Source organism: Bos taurus, chromosome 13 (assembly GCF_002263795.3).
Source record: "Bos taurus isolate L1 Dominette 01449 registration number 42190680 breed Hereford chromosome 13, ARS-UCD2.0, whole genome shotgun sequence".
Taxonomy (NCBI): domain Eukaryota; kingdom Metazoa; phylum Chordata; class Mammalia; order Artiodactyla; family Bovidae; genus Bos; species Bos taurus.
The window spans coordinates 48121343-48138934 of NC_037340.1; the positions used below are offsets into that span (position 1 = coordinate 48121343).

Consider the following 17592-nt stretch of genomic DNA (forward strand, 5'->3'; position numbering starts at 1 on the left):
ACCAGACAACTTTGATCTTAATCAGTTCGCTTATTTCCTGTGGTCTAAATTTTTAAAATATATGACGTGGTCTATATATTATCAAAGCCCTATTAGTTCCTTAACATCATGAACTTATTAACTTATTTATTAATTAAATGCTTTAAATAAAGATGCGGATAGGCTGTTTTGGAATGAATTGCCCTACAGTCTGCTGCTGCTGCTAAGTTGCTTCAGTCATATCCGACTCTGTGCGACCCCATAGACGGCAGGTCACCAGGCTCCCCCGTCCCTGGGACTCTCCAGGCAAGAACACTGGAGTGGGTTGCCATTTCCTTCTCCAATGCATGAAAGCGAAAAGTGAAAATGAAGTCGCTCAGTCGTGTCGGACTCTTTGAGACCCCATGGACTGCAGCCCACCAGGCTCCTCCGCCCATGGGATTTTCCAGGCAAGAGTACTGGAGTGGGGTGGCATTGCCTTCTCCGGCCCTACAGTCTATGTTATGATAAATTCTTATTTTTATCCTTAAGATAGGAACTTTTTAAAATTGAAGTGTAGTTGATTTATAATGTTAGATTCACGTGTACAATATAATGTTTAAATTTTTATAGATTATACTTAAAGTTATACTTCAGGGAATACCTTGGGCTAAGTGCTTCCACCGCAGGGGGCACAGGTTCCATCCTTGGTCAGGAAACTAAGATCCTGCATGCGGTGCAGCCAAAAAACAAAAAAAACAAAAACGTAAAGAAAAGAAAATCCCAATCATAAAGTTATTATGAAATTGAAATATTGGCTCTATTCCCTGTTGTGTGCATTGCATTTTTTTCAGTTACTTAATACCTAGTAGTTTGTACCTCTTAATCTCCTTTACCGATTCCACCCACACCCCTCTCTACTAGTTTTTAAACATTAAAAATGTTTTTATTTATGGCTGTGTTGGGTCTTCCTTGTGGTGCCCTGGCTTCTCAATAAAGTGACTTCTCTTGTTACAAAGCACAGGCTCCAGGGCTCCTCCGCCTCAGTATTTTCCCAGCTGGAGCTCAGTAATTTGTGGCAAAGGGGCTTAGTTGCCCCAAAGGCATGTGGATGCAAATTCCTAACCACTGGATCACCAGGGAAGTCTTTGTTTTATTTTTTAGATTCCACTTATAAGTGAAAATATACAGTACCTTTCTCTGACTGACTTCATTAAGCATAAAACTATCCAGCTCTATCTATTTTGTTGCACATGGCAGAGTTTGTTTTTCATAGTTGAGTAATGTTTCATGGTGTGTGTGTATGTGTGTACATACCACATCTTTATCCATTCAATTTAGGTTGCTTCCATATCTTAGCTGTTGTAAATAATGTGTCTGTGAATGTTGGGGTGAATACCTTTTTAAATTAGTGGTTTTGTTTTCTTCCTGTACTCTGGAGTGAAATTGCTGAATCATATGGTGGTTCTATTTTTAATTTCTTGAGAAAGCTCCACACTATTTTCTATAGTTGCTACACCAATTTACATTCCTACCAACAGTGTAGTAAGGTTCCCTTTTCTCCACATCCTCCCCAACATAAATTTGTTGTGTTTTTGACAATAGCCATTGACAGGTGTTAAGTGACAGCTCATTGTAGTTTTTGATTTGTGGCGTGGCAAAGCTGTGACAAACCTAGACAGCGTATTATAAAGCAGAGACATTACTTTGCTGAAAAAGGTCCTTATAGTCAAAGCTATGATTTTTCCCAGTGGATGGATGTGAGAGTTGGATCATAAAGAAGGCTTAGCAGTCGAAGAATTGATGCTTTTGAACTGTGGTGATGGAGAAGACTCTTGAGAGTCCCTTGAACAGCAGGGAGATCAAATCAGTTAATCCTAAAGTAAACCAGTCCTGAATATTCATTGGAAGGACTGATGCTAAAGCTGAAGCTCTAATACTTTGGCTACCTGATGCGAAGAACTGAATCACTGAAAAAGACCCTAATGCTGAGAAAGATTGAGATGGTTGAATGGTATCACCAACTCAATGAACATGAATTTGAGCAAGCTCCAGAATATGGAGATGAGGAAGCCTGGTGTGCTGCAGTTCATGGGGTCGCAAAGAGTTGGACACGACTGAGTGAACAACAACAAATGACCAAAATAAAAGTTAATTAACTAAAAAAAGAATATCCATGTGTCTCTAATAAAAGTGGATAGAACACTGCTGGACTGACTGTAAGGAGCTGTGATGATGTATTCCTAAAGTCACAGGTCAAGATAATGTTCAGCTAGTGCTGCCCTGTAGTAAGTCTCACAACAGTACAAAGTTATTTTAGAGTTAATTACCTCTTGTTTTCACTTCTATTGTGGGAATTCCTTGAAAGCAATTATGGTACCTTTTCTTATTTTTATCATGGGATAAAATCATTTTAATCATTCAATATACTTGTTTAAACATCTGTGGTATGCCTTAAAAAGAGGTGAGGATTAGAAGAGTAACTGCAGAGTGTTTGGAGTTTGTACCATTCTGTGCAACATCACAAGCCTGTTTGCTGGTCTCAAATTAGAGTATATATTAATTTTTGCTTATTTACTGTGTTAATACATTTTTAGGAATACGGTTTCCCCTACAGTTTTGATGAGGACTTTCCTATTCTCTATCTTTTGAAAGACATGAATGGAAAGTACAGAGGCAGAGGATTTGGACAAGGAAGATTTCAAAGCTGGAAAAGTGGAAGAGGTGGTAGGGGCTTCTCAGGAAAATGGAGAGAAAGAGAGCACAGACCTGACCTGAATAAAGCCACAGGAAAACATCCTGGTAGGAGAGGCCAACAGTAGTTCAATTTTTTTTTTTTCTTCCATGAAGGAATCTGTTCATGCCTGTTGTGAAAAGCAGTTTAATTCAAATTTGTCTGTCTTTTATTTGATGTTACCCTTAAAGGTAACATTTGGATGTTAATATCCAAAATTAGTGAAACCTGTAATTTAGATATTTGTTAATAACATGTCAGTATCTCATTAAAAGGGGAAGCAAATTAGAAAAAAATGTTTCTATTAACCCAGTATTCTGTTTTTGTGGGTTTTTTTGCTTTTTCAGAACAAACCCCACAGTCTTTGCTACTACAGTCAACATTGGATCACTTCATACCATATAAAGGCTGGAAGCTTTATTTCTCTGAAGGTAGAGTTTAAAGTGCTAAAGTACTATAAGTCTTATTTTCTTAACTTTCTTTAGATGCTACATCTCAAATTACTATAATTTATTCTGCTTACATATATATATATGTGTGTATATATATTTATATATATACCTCCATCTCCTTTTCTTTAATCTTGATTCACCCAAACAAATTATGTTTCAGGAGCATTATTTTTCATTTTTGTATCAGAAAAACAAACCCACACTAGTTATTTCAAAAAGAGGATTTAATACAGGGAATTGGGTATACAGACAGAGGATTAAAAGAACAAAAAGGGAACATTAAGGTAAACTAGATAGTATTAACTCTGGAAAACAGCAACTAACCTTTTGACTGAGGAAACAAAAGATAAATAGTGCTGAAGTTGGACTTCCTGGTTGTCTTAGCAGTAAAGAATCCACCTGCTGATGGATGAGATGTGGGTTTGATCCCTGGGTGGTGAAGATCCCCTGGAGAAGGAAATGGCAACCCACTCCAGTATTCTTGACAGAATAATCCCATGGACAGAGGAGCCTTATGGGCTACAGTCCACGGGGTTGCAAAAAGTTGGACGCAACTGAGCACACGTGCACACTGAGGTTCCAGAACCTAAGAATTCAAAGGAGGAGCCACGGCGTAGCTGCAGTTTCAGCCTTAGAGGGACACCCTACAAACCTGTATTTGGACCTCTGCAAAATATCTTTCAGAGCTGTGCTCAGACTCTGAGGTGAATTAAGCTGGTTGCTGCTGGTAATTCTGGCAGGAGAATGGTTGGTGCTTGGAGTTGGGGGCTAGAACTGTAGCTATCCTCTACATCTGGAGAAATGCTGAAAAGAATTGTAAACAATGAATTCCTTTCTTCCTATCCTTCTACCTGCCAATACCTAAAGTTGCCTTTAATTGGCAGAACTTTACAGAAATCTGGGAAATGTATTGTGCAGATCTTAATAATAGAATCACAGAGCAGAAAATAGAAGGATAGGCTTAGAACCAAGAGACAACAACCAACAAAGTTTATGTAGAAACATAGTTAAGGATTTCTCCTTTATCGGTTAACTTCATATATCTGTGTGTATGGATTTGGAGAATTGTCTTTTCTATGGTCTTATAGTATTGTGGGCTTGTTATATCTCCCTCTAGACTGCACTGCTTGCTTCATACCACGTACTCAGTATTCATTTTGTGAATGAAGAAAGGGATTTACAAATGCTTTCCCTATTGAGAGTTGTGTTCTTTTTTTCTGTCATATGAGAAATGTTATGTTTCATAGTTGATGTGTCTTGTGTTGCTTTAGGATGCACTAGCCACCAATACCTGCAATATTTCCCTAGCAGTTAGCGCAGAACAAGGCGCCTTTGGCCAGTTGTACTTTGAAACTCCAGTCTCCTTCATTGTACTGATCGTCTGTGGGAGACCAACTCAAAAATGTTACAGAACTTTACCAAGTGGAAGATAACTTTACAGTTTTGGGACTGGAGTCAAGTTGTAACCTACCTACCCTGATCTCAGGAAGGGATCTGACAAGTGGCTATTTGAACTAGTAGGATTTTCTTTGCAAAGAGATAAGAGTTTAGTCTGTGTGCTAAACTTTGGCTCTATCATGTAAGCTATTTGAACTAGTAGGTCTTACTAGGTGTCACATTTCATTGTAAAGATTTTCAGATATTGGTGGTTTTAGAGCTACTTCCTGTCTGCATTTCAGATTATGCAGACCTGAACTTGTTTTAGAATCTTAAGTTTACATTTTATACCAGTTCTAATCTAAATGTAATCAGAATGCACAGTGATTATAAGCCATCTACCATGTATATAAATAGTATTTCTTCTGTCTCATGAAAAATGTGCTTATACATTTGTGATTATTATTAGTCTGATGTCGTATTTGTTGGATTAGTTTACAGTGACAGCATTCCTTTTATTGAGAAGATTGAAGCATTTGAAAGTTTTTTCACAGAGCGTATTGAGTTATATGATAAGGTAAGGTTCTTGTACAACAAAGCTACTAGTCCACCTTTATGTGTCGTCTTATTGAACAGTGTATTTGAGGTGCTAGTAATTGTGACTATAGACAGTGGACTGCCTTGGCCCAGCTACCAGCTTCCCACTTACCAGCAGTGTGGACATTGGTGAATTACTTACTTTCTTTGTGCCTTAGTTTTCTTATCTATTATTAGAGTATAATAGTATTAATACCTACTTCAAAGGGTTGTTAAGTGGCATAAGTCAGTTCCGTTCAGTTCAGTCGCTCAGTCGTGTCTGACTCTTTGCAACCCCGTGAATCGCAGCACGCCAGGCCTCCCTGTCCATTACCAACTCCCAGAGTTCACTCAGACTCATATATTTTAAATACTAGAACTGTGCTCGACACAAAACATAGAATACTTATTATCACCATATTAACATATATGCTTTCTCATAGTGTGTGATCGAATGCTCATGATAATTCACTCTGAAAAACCAATCCTTATTTTCATATCTTAATATTTTATAGGATGAAATAGAAAGAAAGGGAAGTATTTTGGTGGATTTTAAAGAACTGATAAATGATGATGAAATAATTAAACTGATACCAAATATAGCAAATGAATTAAGGGATACACCTGAGAAAACCCTGGCTTGCATGGGTCTGGCAATACATCAGGTAAATGTTTATTTTGTGACTTTTGTCAAACTTTAAAAGGAAGATTTCACAGTAACAGTACCTTCTCATAGACTAATTTTTATCAACAGACCTTTGCTAGAACTGAAAGGTTGCAGTCTGGTTAGAGGAAGACTTCGTAGGTGTGGGGGGCTTTATAATGGGTCTTAAAGTGTTACTGAGGACTGGACGTAGAGCAGAGGAGGTCAGGGTATCCGAATGAGGGTTCATTACAAAGATTCATCACAGGATTTATACACTGCTCGTGACCTAAGACTGGGAACCTTGACTGTTTTCAGACTCCTCTTGTTCATTAGTTCATATCTAAATTACCACATCCTTTCACTTTTATTTCTAAAGTGTCTCTTAAATCCACCTCTTTTCCATCTTTACAGTCTATTTCATCTTTCCTTAACGGTTGCCATACATGGTAAAACATGGTTTGTCCTTGGAAACCATGGTGACTGTTTCCTGCCAAATGACGCCCAAACCCTTTATGTGGCATTGAAAGCCTTCCATAACGTAGTTCAACTTCTCTTCCCACTCTGTATTTACTACTATCCAGCTAAACTGAGGTCCCTCTAGGATTCTCTGAGTCCTGTACCTCTTACACGTGCTGTCCATTTGGCATAGAATGCCCCTTGCCTCACATATCCAAATGTCTTGGGTCTAACTCAGTTATGACTCTGTGAAACCTTTTCATGACTCCTTTTCAAAACTCATATGGTTTTTTGGTCTGTATATCTTTATGGTAACAATTACAGCTGTGTATTCACATCTCATTTTTTTCAGAGTTGAGCCATTTTTTTCAGAGATGATTATTTTTTTCATGGCAGCATGCTGCTTTGTACACAAGTAGATGGTAAATATTTATTTTACCTAATGTCAAATGCCAAGAAAGTAAGTATTGGTTATTTCAGAAGTCATCTTTATTTCTTTATCTTAACATTGAATTTGAAGAAGTAGAAAATATTTTTTCACCAGAATACATCTAGAATGTATAGCTTTGGGGGCTTCTGTAAGGACTTTTAATACTAGGTTTAGTTGAGACAGAAAGTAGCAGACTTTCTGTCAGTCCAGGGACAGCAAAACCCCAGGTAAAACATAATCCACTATAAAATAATTGATCTTAATTAAATATCATAATTTTAAAGGGCAGTTAGAGTTCTGTTAATCTCTCTGAAGTGTTTATATTCTAAACTTCATAGTCTCTGTAAAAGAGTTCTGCTTCAAGAGGATATTTTGTTAAGTAACTCTTAAGTAAATGTCTGTCTTGTCTAGGTATTAACTAAGGACCTCGAAAGGCATGCAGCTGAGTTACAAGCCCAAGAAGGATTGTCTCGAAATGGGGAAACAGTGGTTAATGTGCCACACATTCACGCAAGGTGAAGAATTTGCTGGTATTAAAGTATTATCACAATCAGGCACTGAAGCCTATTTAAGAATGAGAACCTCATTTTATAAAGTCAGAGAAATCAGTAAAAAGGGTATGACTTTATTGCTAACTCAGTGGTTATCATACCCAAGTGAACATGCTGAATTTAAAGAGATCATGATAGAAATAAACCTTTTCTGCCCAAATCAGTTGATATATGAGCCTGCAAATTTTTGTGTTAACTTTGGATGTATGCCTATCTAGACTCTGCTGATTACATTTAATAATCCCTGTAATACACTAAGTGGTGTAATTAAATTTTGTTCAAGTTATTAGATTTCTATTAAACACAGAACAAATGGACTTTTTTCTTGAATTTATCTGTATTGTATTACAAGATTTTAAATTCACATTGGAAGAGATGAATAAGGTGATCATCAGGTATTTTTGTTTTGTTTTTCCCCAGAATTTAAAAAAGACATTTCCTAATACTGCTTGAAAAAGAAGTTAGAAACTCAAAAATTGCTGAATCTGAGACTTTCCCTTTGGCGTTATTTTTTCCTTTTCCCATAGAGAACAGCCAATGGGACAAGAGTAAAAGGGAAGATTTAACTTCTTTTATTTTTAAGGATGACTTAATATTTGTAAAATTCCTGATATATGGGGTGATATGGTTTGGGAATTCCATACTAGCTTCTAAAAGGAACTTGTGAAAATACAGACAACCTCAACTTTGTGCTCACTGTGAGTTCATAGTAAATACGTTCCTATTTTTGCTTTTAGGGTGTATAATTATGAGCCACTGACACAGTTGAAGAACGTCCGAGCAAATTACTATGGAAAATACATTGCTCTGAGAGGAACAGTGGTTCGAGTCAGTAATACAAAGCCTCTTTGTACCAAGATGGCTTTTCTTTGTGCTGCATGTGGAGAAATTCAGAGTTTATCTCTTCCAGATGGAAAATATAATCTTCCCACAAAGGTGATATCATGTTCTTTAACTACTTCATTGTTTTTAAAAATATTATTTATTCATTTATTTGGCTGTATCAGTTAGCTGCAGTAGTTGTGGCATGTGAGATCTTTATTGCGTCATGAATTGCATGGCGTGCAGGCTCCAGATCACAGCAGGCTCAGTAGATGTGGAGCACGGGCTTATTAGTTGCCCTGCAGCATGTGGGATCTTAGTTCCCTAACTAGGAATCGAACCCACATCCTGTGCGTTGCAAGGCGGATTCTTAACCATTGACCACCAGGGGAGTCCTGACTACATCCTTCTTTATCTTGATAAAGAAGACAAATCAGTGTACGGAAACCGTTTCCCAGTGTTTCTAAATACAGAGCTTATTTTTATTATTTTTGGTTTTTAAATTATAAAATACTTCAGGGTACAGAAAATAAAGAAATGAAACATCTCTACCCATCACTTAGAATTTACATTTTGCCAGCACCAGATATATCTTGAAAGATACATAAAGCATTACTGGTGTAACTTTAGTCTCTTTTTTACCCCTTGCTTGTCCCATTCCCAGAGACAGCCACTATCTTGAAGTTAACATGTATTCTTTCTGTTCATTTTTTTATATTTTAACTTAATAGGTACACTTATTGTTTTCTTCCCTTTGTTTTGCTGTTTGAAAGTGATGTGTTCCTTTTTTGTTAAACTATAGATTTTAAAACTACAGAAAATGTATAAATAATGTAACTAATATCTGTATGGCACCATTGCTGCTGCTAATTCGCTTCAGTCGTGTCCGACTCTGTGCGACCCCAGAGATGGCAGCCCACCAGGCTCACCCATCCCTGGGATTCTCCAGGCAAGAACACTGGAGTGGGGATAGCACCATTATGAGTTGGCAAATATTTAGCTAATTTTTTAACAAAAAATGTTAAGTGTATTATAAAGTCTCTTTGTTTCCCTCTACAGTTCCATTAAACTTGTTCTACCCCTGGAGCCACTATTATGAAATCAGCATGTATTCTTCAAATCTACATTTTCATGTTTGATTATATATATGTATAGGATTTGTTTTGTTTACATAAGTGATATTCTGAAGGTAGCAAATTGCTACCTTTTTTTCACTTGGTTATTTTGGAATTCTGCCTGTTTTTTTATTATTATTTTTGGAGTACAATTGTTCTATAGGGTTGTGTTTCTGCTGTACAACATCATGCATCAGCCATTTGTATACATATATCCCTCCCACTCCTCATACCTGTCTTGATACATATCTAAATCTTTTCATTTACTGAGTGGAGTAAAGGAATAGTCACTGTTTATCCATTCTCCTGGCAGACATGGTGCTGTTTCCACTTTTTCACAATTACGAATGATGCCGCTGAGAACGTTCTTATACACGTCTCCTTAGCAGAGGAATTCCTCAGTTATATGATATGCTTAATTTTAACTTTTTAGGCTGTAGCCAAAGTACTTTCCAGAATGTTGGTCCCAACTTACACCCCTTCTGGTAGTATTAGGCTGTTACAATTTCCCCATATTTTCATTAACACTTAGTATTGTTGGGTTTTTTAATTTTTGCCAGACTGATGGGTATAAAATGGTATTTCATTTTTAATATGAATGTCTATGATTTCTGTTATGTTTGAGCATCTTTTCACATCTTTATTGGTCATTCAGTTACTTTATTGAATTTTGTTTTAATTTCTGTTCATTTTTCTGTTTATACTATGGATAGAAGTTTTTATGAATTTTAGATATTGAATAGGGTTCCCTCATAGCTCAGTTGGTAACGAATCCGCCTGCAATGCAGGAGACCCTGGTTTGATTCCTGAGTCAGGAAGATCCACTGGAGAACGGATAGGCTACCCATTTCAGTATTCTTGGGCTTCCTTGTGGCTCAGCTGGTAAAGAATCACCTGCAATGTGGGAGACCTGGGTTTGATTCCTGGGTTGGGAGCATACCCTTTGATTTCTTACATTATAGATATTTTCTCCCAGTCTTTAGTTTAACTTTGTGGTACATTTTTTGTTTTAGAGTTTTACATTTTGACATGGTTAGATTGATCAGTCTTTTTCCTTATGACTCTGTTACAAATGCATAGCTTAAGAAGGGCCCCTCACTCAAGCATTATAAGCATCGCTCTTAACATTTTCTTCCAATACTTTTAAAATTTAATTTTATTCTTTTTTTAACCCCAAAAACATTTTGTATTGGCCTATAGCCAATTCACAGTTGTGATAGTTTCAAGTGAACAGCAAAGGGACTCATCCATATATATATATATATATATACACACACACACACACACACATATACATATATATATGTGTATACACACACACACGTCTCCATTCTCCCCCAAACCCTCCTCCTATCCAGCCAATTCACAGTTGTGATAGTTTCAAGTGAACAGCAAAGGGACTCATCCATATATATATATATATATATATATATGTACACACACACACACACACATCCATATATATATATATATATATATGTACACACACACACGCACGCACGCACACGTCTCCATTCTCCCTCAAACCCTCCTCCCATCCAGGCTGCCACATAACATTGAGCAGAGTTCCATGTGCTGTACAATAGGTCTTTCTTGGTTATTCATTTTAAATACAGCAGTGTGTACATGACCTTCCCAAAGTCCCTAACTGTCCCTTCCACCTGGCAACCGTAAGTTTGTTTTCTGAGTCTCTTTTCTGTTTTGTAAGTAAATTCATTTGTATCATTTCTTTTTAGATTCCATGTATAAGGAGTATCATATGATAGTTCTCCTTTTCTGTCTGACTTACTTCACTCAGTATGACACTCTTTAGGTCCATCCATCTTGCTACAAATGGCCTTATTTCATTCTTTTTAATGGCTGAGTACTACTCCATTGTATGTATGTACCACATTTTTATCCATTCCTCTGTCAATGGACATTTAGGTTGCTTCCATGTTTTAGCTGTTGTAAACAATGCTGCAGTGAACCTTGAAGTGCATGTATCTTTTCAGGCCATGTTTTTCTTCTTCCAGTACTTTTAAGTCTTGTATTTTCTATTTAGATCTTTCGTCCATCTGAAATTTAACTTTGTGAATGGCATTAAGCTAAGGATCTAATTTTATTATTTTAGGTGAAAACCCAATTGTCACCATTTCTACATTAATCCTTCTATTTCTACTGATGTGTAATATGTCATCTGTCGTACACTATACTCCTGTAGACACATGAATCTGTTTTATATTACTGTTCCTATACCAGATCTACATGGTCCTACTTACATTGACCTTATTAAAACTTTTAATAAGGTAGAGAAACTTGCCATACCTATTCTTCTTTTCCAGAGTTGCCGTTACCATCCTTAGACTTTAATAAGTTTAGCATTAATTACATTTTTACTCAGATTGAACTTCCTAAGGCTTCCTTCTCTTGTAGGAAGAACAGAATGTGTTCAGCTGTTGGTTCTGAATAATCAATAGTGTTGATAAATGTGTGGCATCTACTATTTGGGCTTAAGATTCAGGACTGCCTTTAGGTCAGAGAGGTCAGGTGTTTTGTTTTTTTTTTAATTTTATTTTTGGGGCCATGCCATACAGCTTGCAGAATCTTAATTTCCCGAATAGGGATTGAACCCAAGACCTTGGAGTGAAAGTACAGAGTCTTAACCTCTGGATCACCAGAGAATTCCCTGGCAAGGCCAGAATTTAAATCCTAATTTAAATCAGATATTTTCTGTAAATATTATTTGACCAAGGTATTTCCATGCCCTATAATATAGTAGGTAGAAATGCTAACTTGTTATTCATGTGTCTGAACTTAAGTGAAGCAAAATGATCAGAAGGATGATTGTTCCAGGTGGTCTCTGTTATAGTCACTATTGCTGCATAACTAATCACCATAGTGACTCAAAATAACAATCATTTTATTATTTCACATGGTTTCTGTAGGTTGAGTTTTGAAGAACTGGTTGTCTTGGTATTTCTAAGTCTTGATCTCTTATGAAGCTGGATGGAACAGCAAGGGACTGGAGTGGCTGGGCGCTGGCCAGCATCTCTTCTCTATATTATCTTTCTCTGTGGGCTGGTTTTGGCTTCTCACACACAGTATAGTTGCTCAGGACACTCCTCCTGCTCACATGACTGCCGATAGCTTCAAGAGGCAGAGTTCCAGCTGACGGCAGGAATGGCTTTGCCTCTTGAGGCAGCCTTAGAAGTCAAACAGCATCACTTCGGTCACATTCAGTTGGTTTCAAAGTGAGTCACAAGCCTGTCCACATTCCAGGAGAGGGAAATTAGACTCCAGCTCTTAATAGGGGAGTGGCAAGGTTCTGGAAAGGTTTGAGGGGAGATATTGCAACCATATTTGGAAAACACAGTTTGCCACAGTCTCTTTATTTATAAATGCATCTTGAGGTACTTAAGTGATTTATGAAAATAAATGATTCATGAAAACTTGAACACTGACATGTTGAGGACTGCCTGTGTGGTACAATAAAAATATTATATTTAATACTATACAGATAGGGCAGAAAGAGATTAGATAGGAGAACTGGGGATTAAAGAAGACCAAGAAAGGCTTTTGAAAAAGAGAAGATTGGGGCTGGATGTGTGGGACTGGATATAAGTGAATGTTCAAGGATTGGGACAGTACTTGAATACAAAGGAACGAATAAGTGCTTGGTGTGAGAGGCATGTAAGGAGCCTTGCATACCCACAGCAGAAAGAATAAGAGCAGTAACCAAGAGAGACCAGGTGAAAAAGTGCCTCAAAAACAGAATCAGTAATAGAAGGAAATAGATCATTGCAGCTTTTAGCTCATCTTACTTTAATACTGTTCTGGGATCAACTTTTAAACGTACTAAATGAAGCATTTTAACTTGAATTTTCCTGAGATATGATTATAATTTAGCAAAATTTAAGTGTGAATTAATCTTGTTGCAGTGTCCTGTGCCAGCATGTCGAGGGAAGTCATTTACGGCTCTTCGTAGCTCTCCTCTCACAGTTACGATGGACTGGCAGTCAATCAAGTAAGCAATCAGACCATTAAATAAAAGGCAGGTTTTAGAGCTCTCATACTGCCAAGTAAATTTACAGTATTCCTGTATTATACTTTGATTCTTATGTGTAGAGAGTAATAAAGTATAAAAGGTTTATTTGGTGAAGAGTTATGTGTTGAAGTGATAATTATCTTTATTTGAGATTTGTTTTCTATCAGATTCCAGAAAGGATTTGATGGGCAAGTGTTTTGTCATTTTGCTACTGAGAAATTATTTTGTATCTCATTTATGTGACTCATTGAACTGGATTTACATATAAGCAAAGCTGTATGACAGATTAATGACAGACTACGGTCCGTGGGGTCACAAAAGTCAGACATGACTTAGCAACTAAACAACAGTGTTTCATTCCATAATGAAGATATTCTAGAAATAATATTGTTTTCAAGTTTTAAAATAGAGACTCCCTTAGAAATAGATATTTCATCTTATGTTCACACTATTCATGAGACGTTTTACTGTATAGGTATTTAAAAAAACTTGTTTTTTGTTTTTGAAAGTCAGATAGTTTATGTGTGTATAGTTTTAGTCTAACAGTTTATCCCATTTTTTTTCTGGCTATAGCCCTGTAACTCATTCCTAAATATAATGTAATGGATAGTTTTGAAGTCAGAGTGCTATCCAGGAAACTTCTAAGAACATGGGGGAAAAGTGAAGTAAATTGCTACCAAGCCCTGTCCTAGCTTGACATCCTTCTGCCCTGTAAAAACCAAGACCAATATATACAGTAATCAACTGTGCACTATACTGAGATCTTTACAAACACAGCATTTTATAGAAGACGAAATGTTTAAAACTCTTGAGTGTGATCTTGTGCCTTGTGAATGGGGAAGCCTAGTTTCCAGCCTGTGTCTGTAATACTTTCACCACTGAAAAGGGTAGTGAGGGCCTCAAAGGTGCTATGAGGTCCACATAGATCCATGGAAGATCCAGTGATTTAATTACATTATTATGGCTTTTAAGTGATTTTAAAGTCTCTTTGTTTTCAGGGAAAAATAGCAGGCTAAAAATAGGCGTAAGTATTTTAACTGAATTTGAATGATCATCTCCTAATATTAGGAAATCAAACTTAGGAGTAGATGATTGAGAAAAAGAGGACATTTAAATCCTTTTTTTTTAAATATAAATTTATTTATTTTAATTGGAGGCTAATTACTTTACAATATTGTATTGATTTTGTGTACATCAACATGAATCCGCCACTGGTGTACAGGTGTTCCCCATCCTGAACCCCCCTCCCACCTCCCTCCCCATACCATTTAAATCCTTTTTGTGGGTTTTTAAAAGGTATTACTCAAGTTCATTTTAAATGAGTCAGTTATAGTAAAACTTTGTTAATGCAATGTTAGCTTACATGATAGTTGTTTTAGTCTATTGATAAAATGATTTTTTGCCCTAGAAGAAAGGGCACCTTCTTGCCATTTACGGTAAATTCAGTTTCATTTTTTTCTGAGCCTTAGTTTGGATGTCCATAAGGAATTAAATTATAGTTTTTCAGCTAGCACTGAAATGTTTGGATGCATCAGGGTGACAGTTTTATAGTGCATATCAGAATCAGAAGCAGTCCCAGTTCTAGGAGTTCATCTGATGAAGACAGTCACAACACTTGCAGAAATTACTTGCTGAAGGTTCGTTTTCACAGTGTTGATGACCAAAAATTGAGAATAGCCTAAACATCTGAAGTTAATATTATAAGAAGGATGGTACAGTGAATTACTGTATAGCCACTAATTATGATGATGTAGGAGAGTGTTTCGAAATGACATCCAGAAATGTTTACACTAAGTTTAGTGATAAAGCAGGTCACAGAATGTTTTCTGCTATTAATATATAATACTGACTTTATTTATCTTTTTTTAAAAAACAACACTGTTAAATAAGACATGTTGAGAGTATACTGTTTGGGAAGTGAGATGAGGGTGATTGTTATTTTCTTCTTTCTGTTTATCTATGTTTTTAAGTTTTTCCAAAGGTGCCATAGAAATAGGTGTTCTTTTAATAAGAAAAGTCTAAAATATACTTTTTTTAAAGCAAAGTGATCTTAGCATGTTTGTGTCATTCTGATGCTTCTCATTGCAGTTCACCAGGATTTTAATTGATTAATTTACTTTTGGCTGTGCTCAGGCTGTCTCTAGTTGTGACGAGTGGAGGCTACTCTCTAGTTGTAGTGCGTGGGCTTTTCATTTTGGTGGCTTCTCTTATTGCAGAGCATGGACTCTAGGCATTCAGGCTTCAGTAGTTGTGGCACGTGGGCTCAGTAGTTGTGGCTCGTGAGCTCTAGAGCGTGGGCTCAGTAGTTGTGGTCCATGGGCTTAGTTGCCCTGTGGCATGAGGGATCTTCCTGGACCAGGGATTAAACCCGTGTACCCTACATTGGCAGGCGAATTCTTAACCACTGGACCACCAGGGAAGTCCCAGTTTGGCAGTTTTTAAATGTGCTTTGAGAGTGAAGGTAGTGGGTAATTGTGCAGTCGGGTTTGTGCTTACATTCATCATGTAAGTGATTAGAAGGTTTTAAAATAATGCATATTAAATGTTTTAAAAAACTTAATCAACATAGAAGGTCACAGTTCCTACAACTTCTTGTCCTATACATAATTCTAGATAGCATTATCATGTCTCTTTTTTCACTTTACTCATCCACTCTGTGAGCTGAGGACATTAGAGACATGGTGAGAGAGTAACAGGCAGGAAGGCCAGGGGTCTCCAAACAGGAAATAGGCTGCAAGTGTCCGACATTTTTATCTCTCTTGACCGCAGGAGGGAACAAACTAGCGATATTTTTTTCCTTCTCTATACAAATTTAAAAGGAGGTTTCTCTTAAAATACTGTGTTGCCATAATGACACCTGGTTTCACCTGAAGTTAACTATTCTCAAACCTTGAGTTAACCAATGCATTTTTCTTATGGAAATGTTTGTCCTTAAGCTATGTTCGGAGAAGGCAATGGCACCCCACTCCCGTACTCCTGCCTGGAGAATCCCGTGGACGGAGGAGCCTAGAAGGCTGCAGTCCGTGGGGTCCCTGAGGGTCAGACATGACTGAGCGACTTTACTTTCACTTTTCACTTTCATGCATTGGAGAAGGAAATGGCAACCCACTTCAGTGATCTTGCCTGGAGAATCCCAGGGATGGGGGAGCCTGGTGGGCTGCCGTCTATGGGGTCACACAGAGTCGGACACGACTGAAGTGACTTAGCAGCAGCAGTAAGCTATGTTAATGTACTATGCATTTACCCCAAACTCTGTCTTCAAGTTCCGCCTAATGGCTCAGAACCTACTTGACAAAGCAGTATGTTATACTCATTGTTCCCCTAATCTATGTAAATAAAACTATTTGTATGGTAATCTGCCCTTCTACAAGATTCAAGTCAATTGTTTTATGGCCCAGGATGAATTGTCTGGTGCCAAGATTATCCCAAAATACATCTTATGGATGAGGGACCTGGTGCCATTCTGAGTTTTAAGACATTCTTTTATTAACAGACTGCTAATGACTATATAACATCCAGCTGAAGACTAGCAGGGGGGTACTCTTTCTGCCCCCTTCTGATGCCTATGTCAGAAGCTTTCTCTATCTTCTTTATACTTTAATAAAACTTTATTACACAAAAGCTCTGAGTGATCAAGCCTCGTCTCTGGCCCCGGATTGAATTCTCCTCCTCCGGAGGCCAAGAATCCCGGCGTCTTTTTGTGGGTCAACAACAACCTTTCAATGGTACCTGCTTTCCCTTCTTCCCCTTCCACCTTTGGACTTTTTCCAGCTAAAATGTTATTTTTAAATTGTCCAGGTTTCCTTCTGTTTCCTAATCAGAATTATCTGTTATATTTTATTCATAGGTCATATCTGATAAAAACCAACAAACAGCACTTATGTTTTTAATGATAATGTAAATATTGTTCAACAAAGAATCAACTCAGGTGATCAGATGCCAAGAGAAGGAAATGTAATTTGTGTAATTGGGTTGGGTTGTTTTGTTGGGCTTTTTCCCCCCTTAAAGGTAAATGACCAAGCATCAAAATCAAAATGGATTATCTTTGGCACTTCCCTGCTGGTCCAGTGGTTAAGAATCTGCCTTCCAATGCAGGGAGCGTGGGTTTGATCCCTGGTCAGAGAACTAAGATCCCATGTGCTATGGGACAGCTAAGCCCGTGGGCTGCCACTACTGAGCCCCTGTGCCACAACTAAGATACAGCCAAATAAATTTTTTTTTAAAGAGAGAATGTTTTTAAAAAATGGATTATCTTTTCTCATGCTTCACTGAATTATTTCATATTTTAACATGCTTCATATTTGGACTTTAATCTTGTTTAGCACTTTTCCAACTCTTTGTAATCTTTTTATCTATGGTGTTCTGGAAAAGTTTGAGTCTATCTGATCATGTCTTCATTCTGCTTGACACTCTTTTCCACTCTAGAATATCTCCTTTCTGTTTTCTCT

At 37.3% G+C, this 17592-nt stretch overlaps 1 protein-coding gene across 3 annotated transcripts in view; it reads left to right on the forward strand.

Moving 5' to 3' along the window:
• MCM8 (minichromosome maintenance 8 homologous recombination repair factor) overlaps window positions 1–17592 on the forward strand; it is a 46264-nt gene that overhangs the window by 630 nt on the left and 28042 nt on the right. Inside the window, exons 2-8 of one of the 3 annotated variants that reach the window (XM_010811422.4) lie at window positions 2556–2760; window positions 3040–3123; window positions 5016–5098; window positions 5613–5762; window positions 7041–7144; window positions 7918–8116; window positions 13038–13123. In XM_010811422.4, coding sequence (XP_010809724.1) covers window positions 2616–2760; window positions 3040–3123; window positions 5016–5098; window positions 5613–5762; window positions 7041–7144; window positions 7918–8116; window positions 13038–13123 — 851 coding nt within the window. In that variant the 5' untranslated portion in view covers window positions 2556–2615. Of the gene's footprint in view, window positions 1–2555; window positions 2761–3039; window positions 3124–5015; window positions 5099–5612; window positions 5763–7040; window positions 7145–7917; window positions 8117–13037; window positions 13124–17592 lie in introns of those variants that run through there. The other 2 variants (XM_005214608.5, NM_001193036.1) reach the window with 2 other exon arrangements.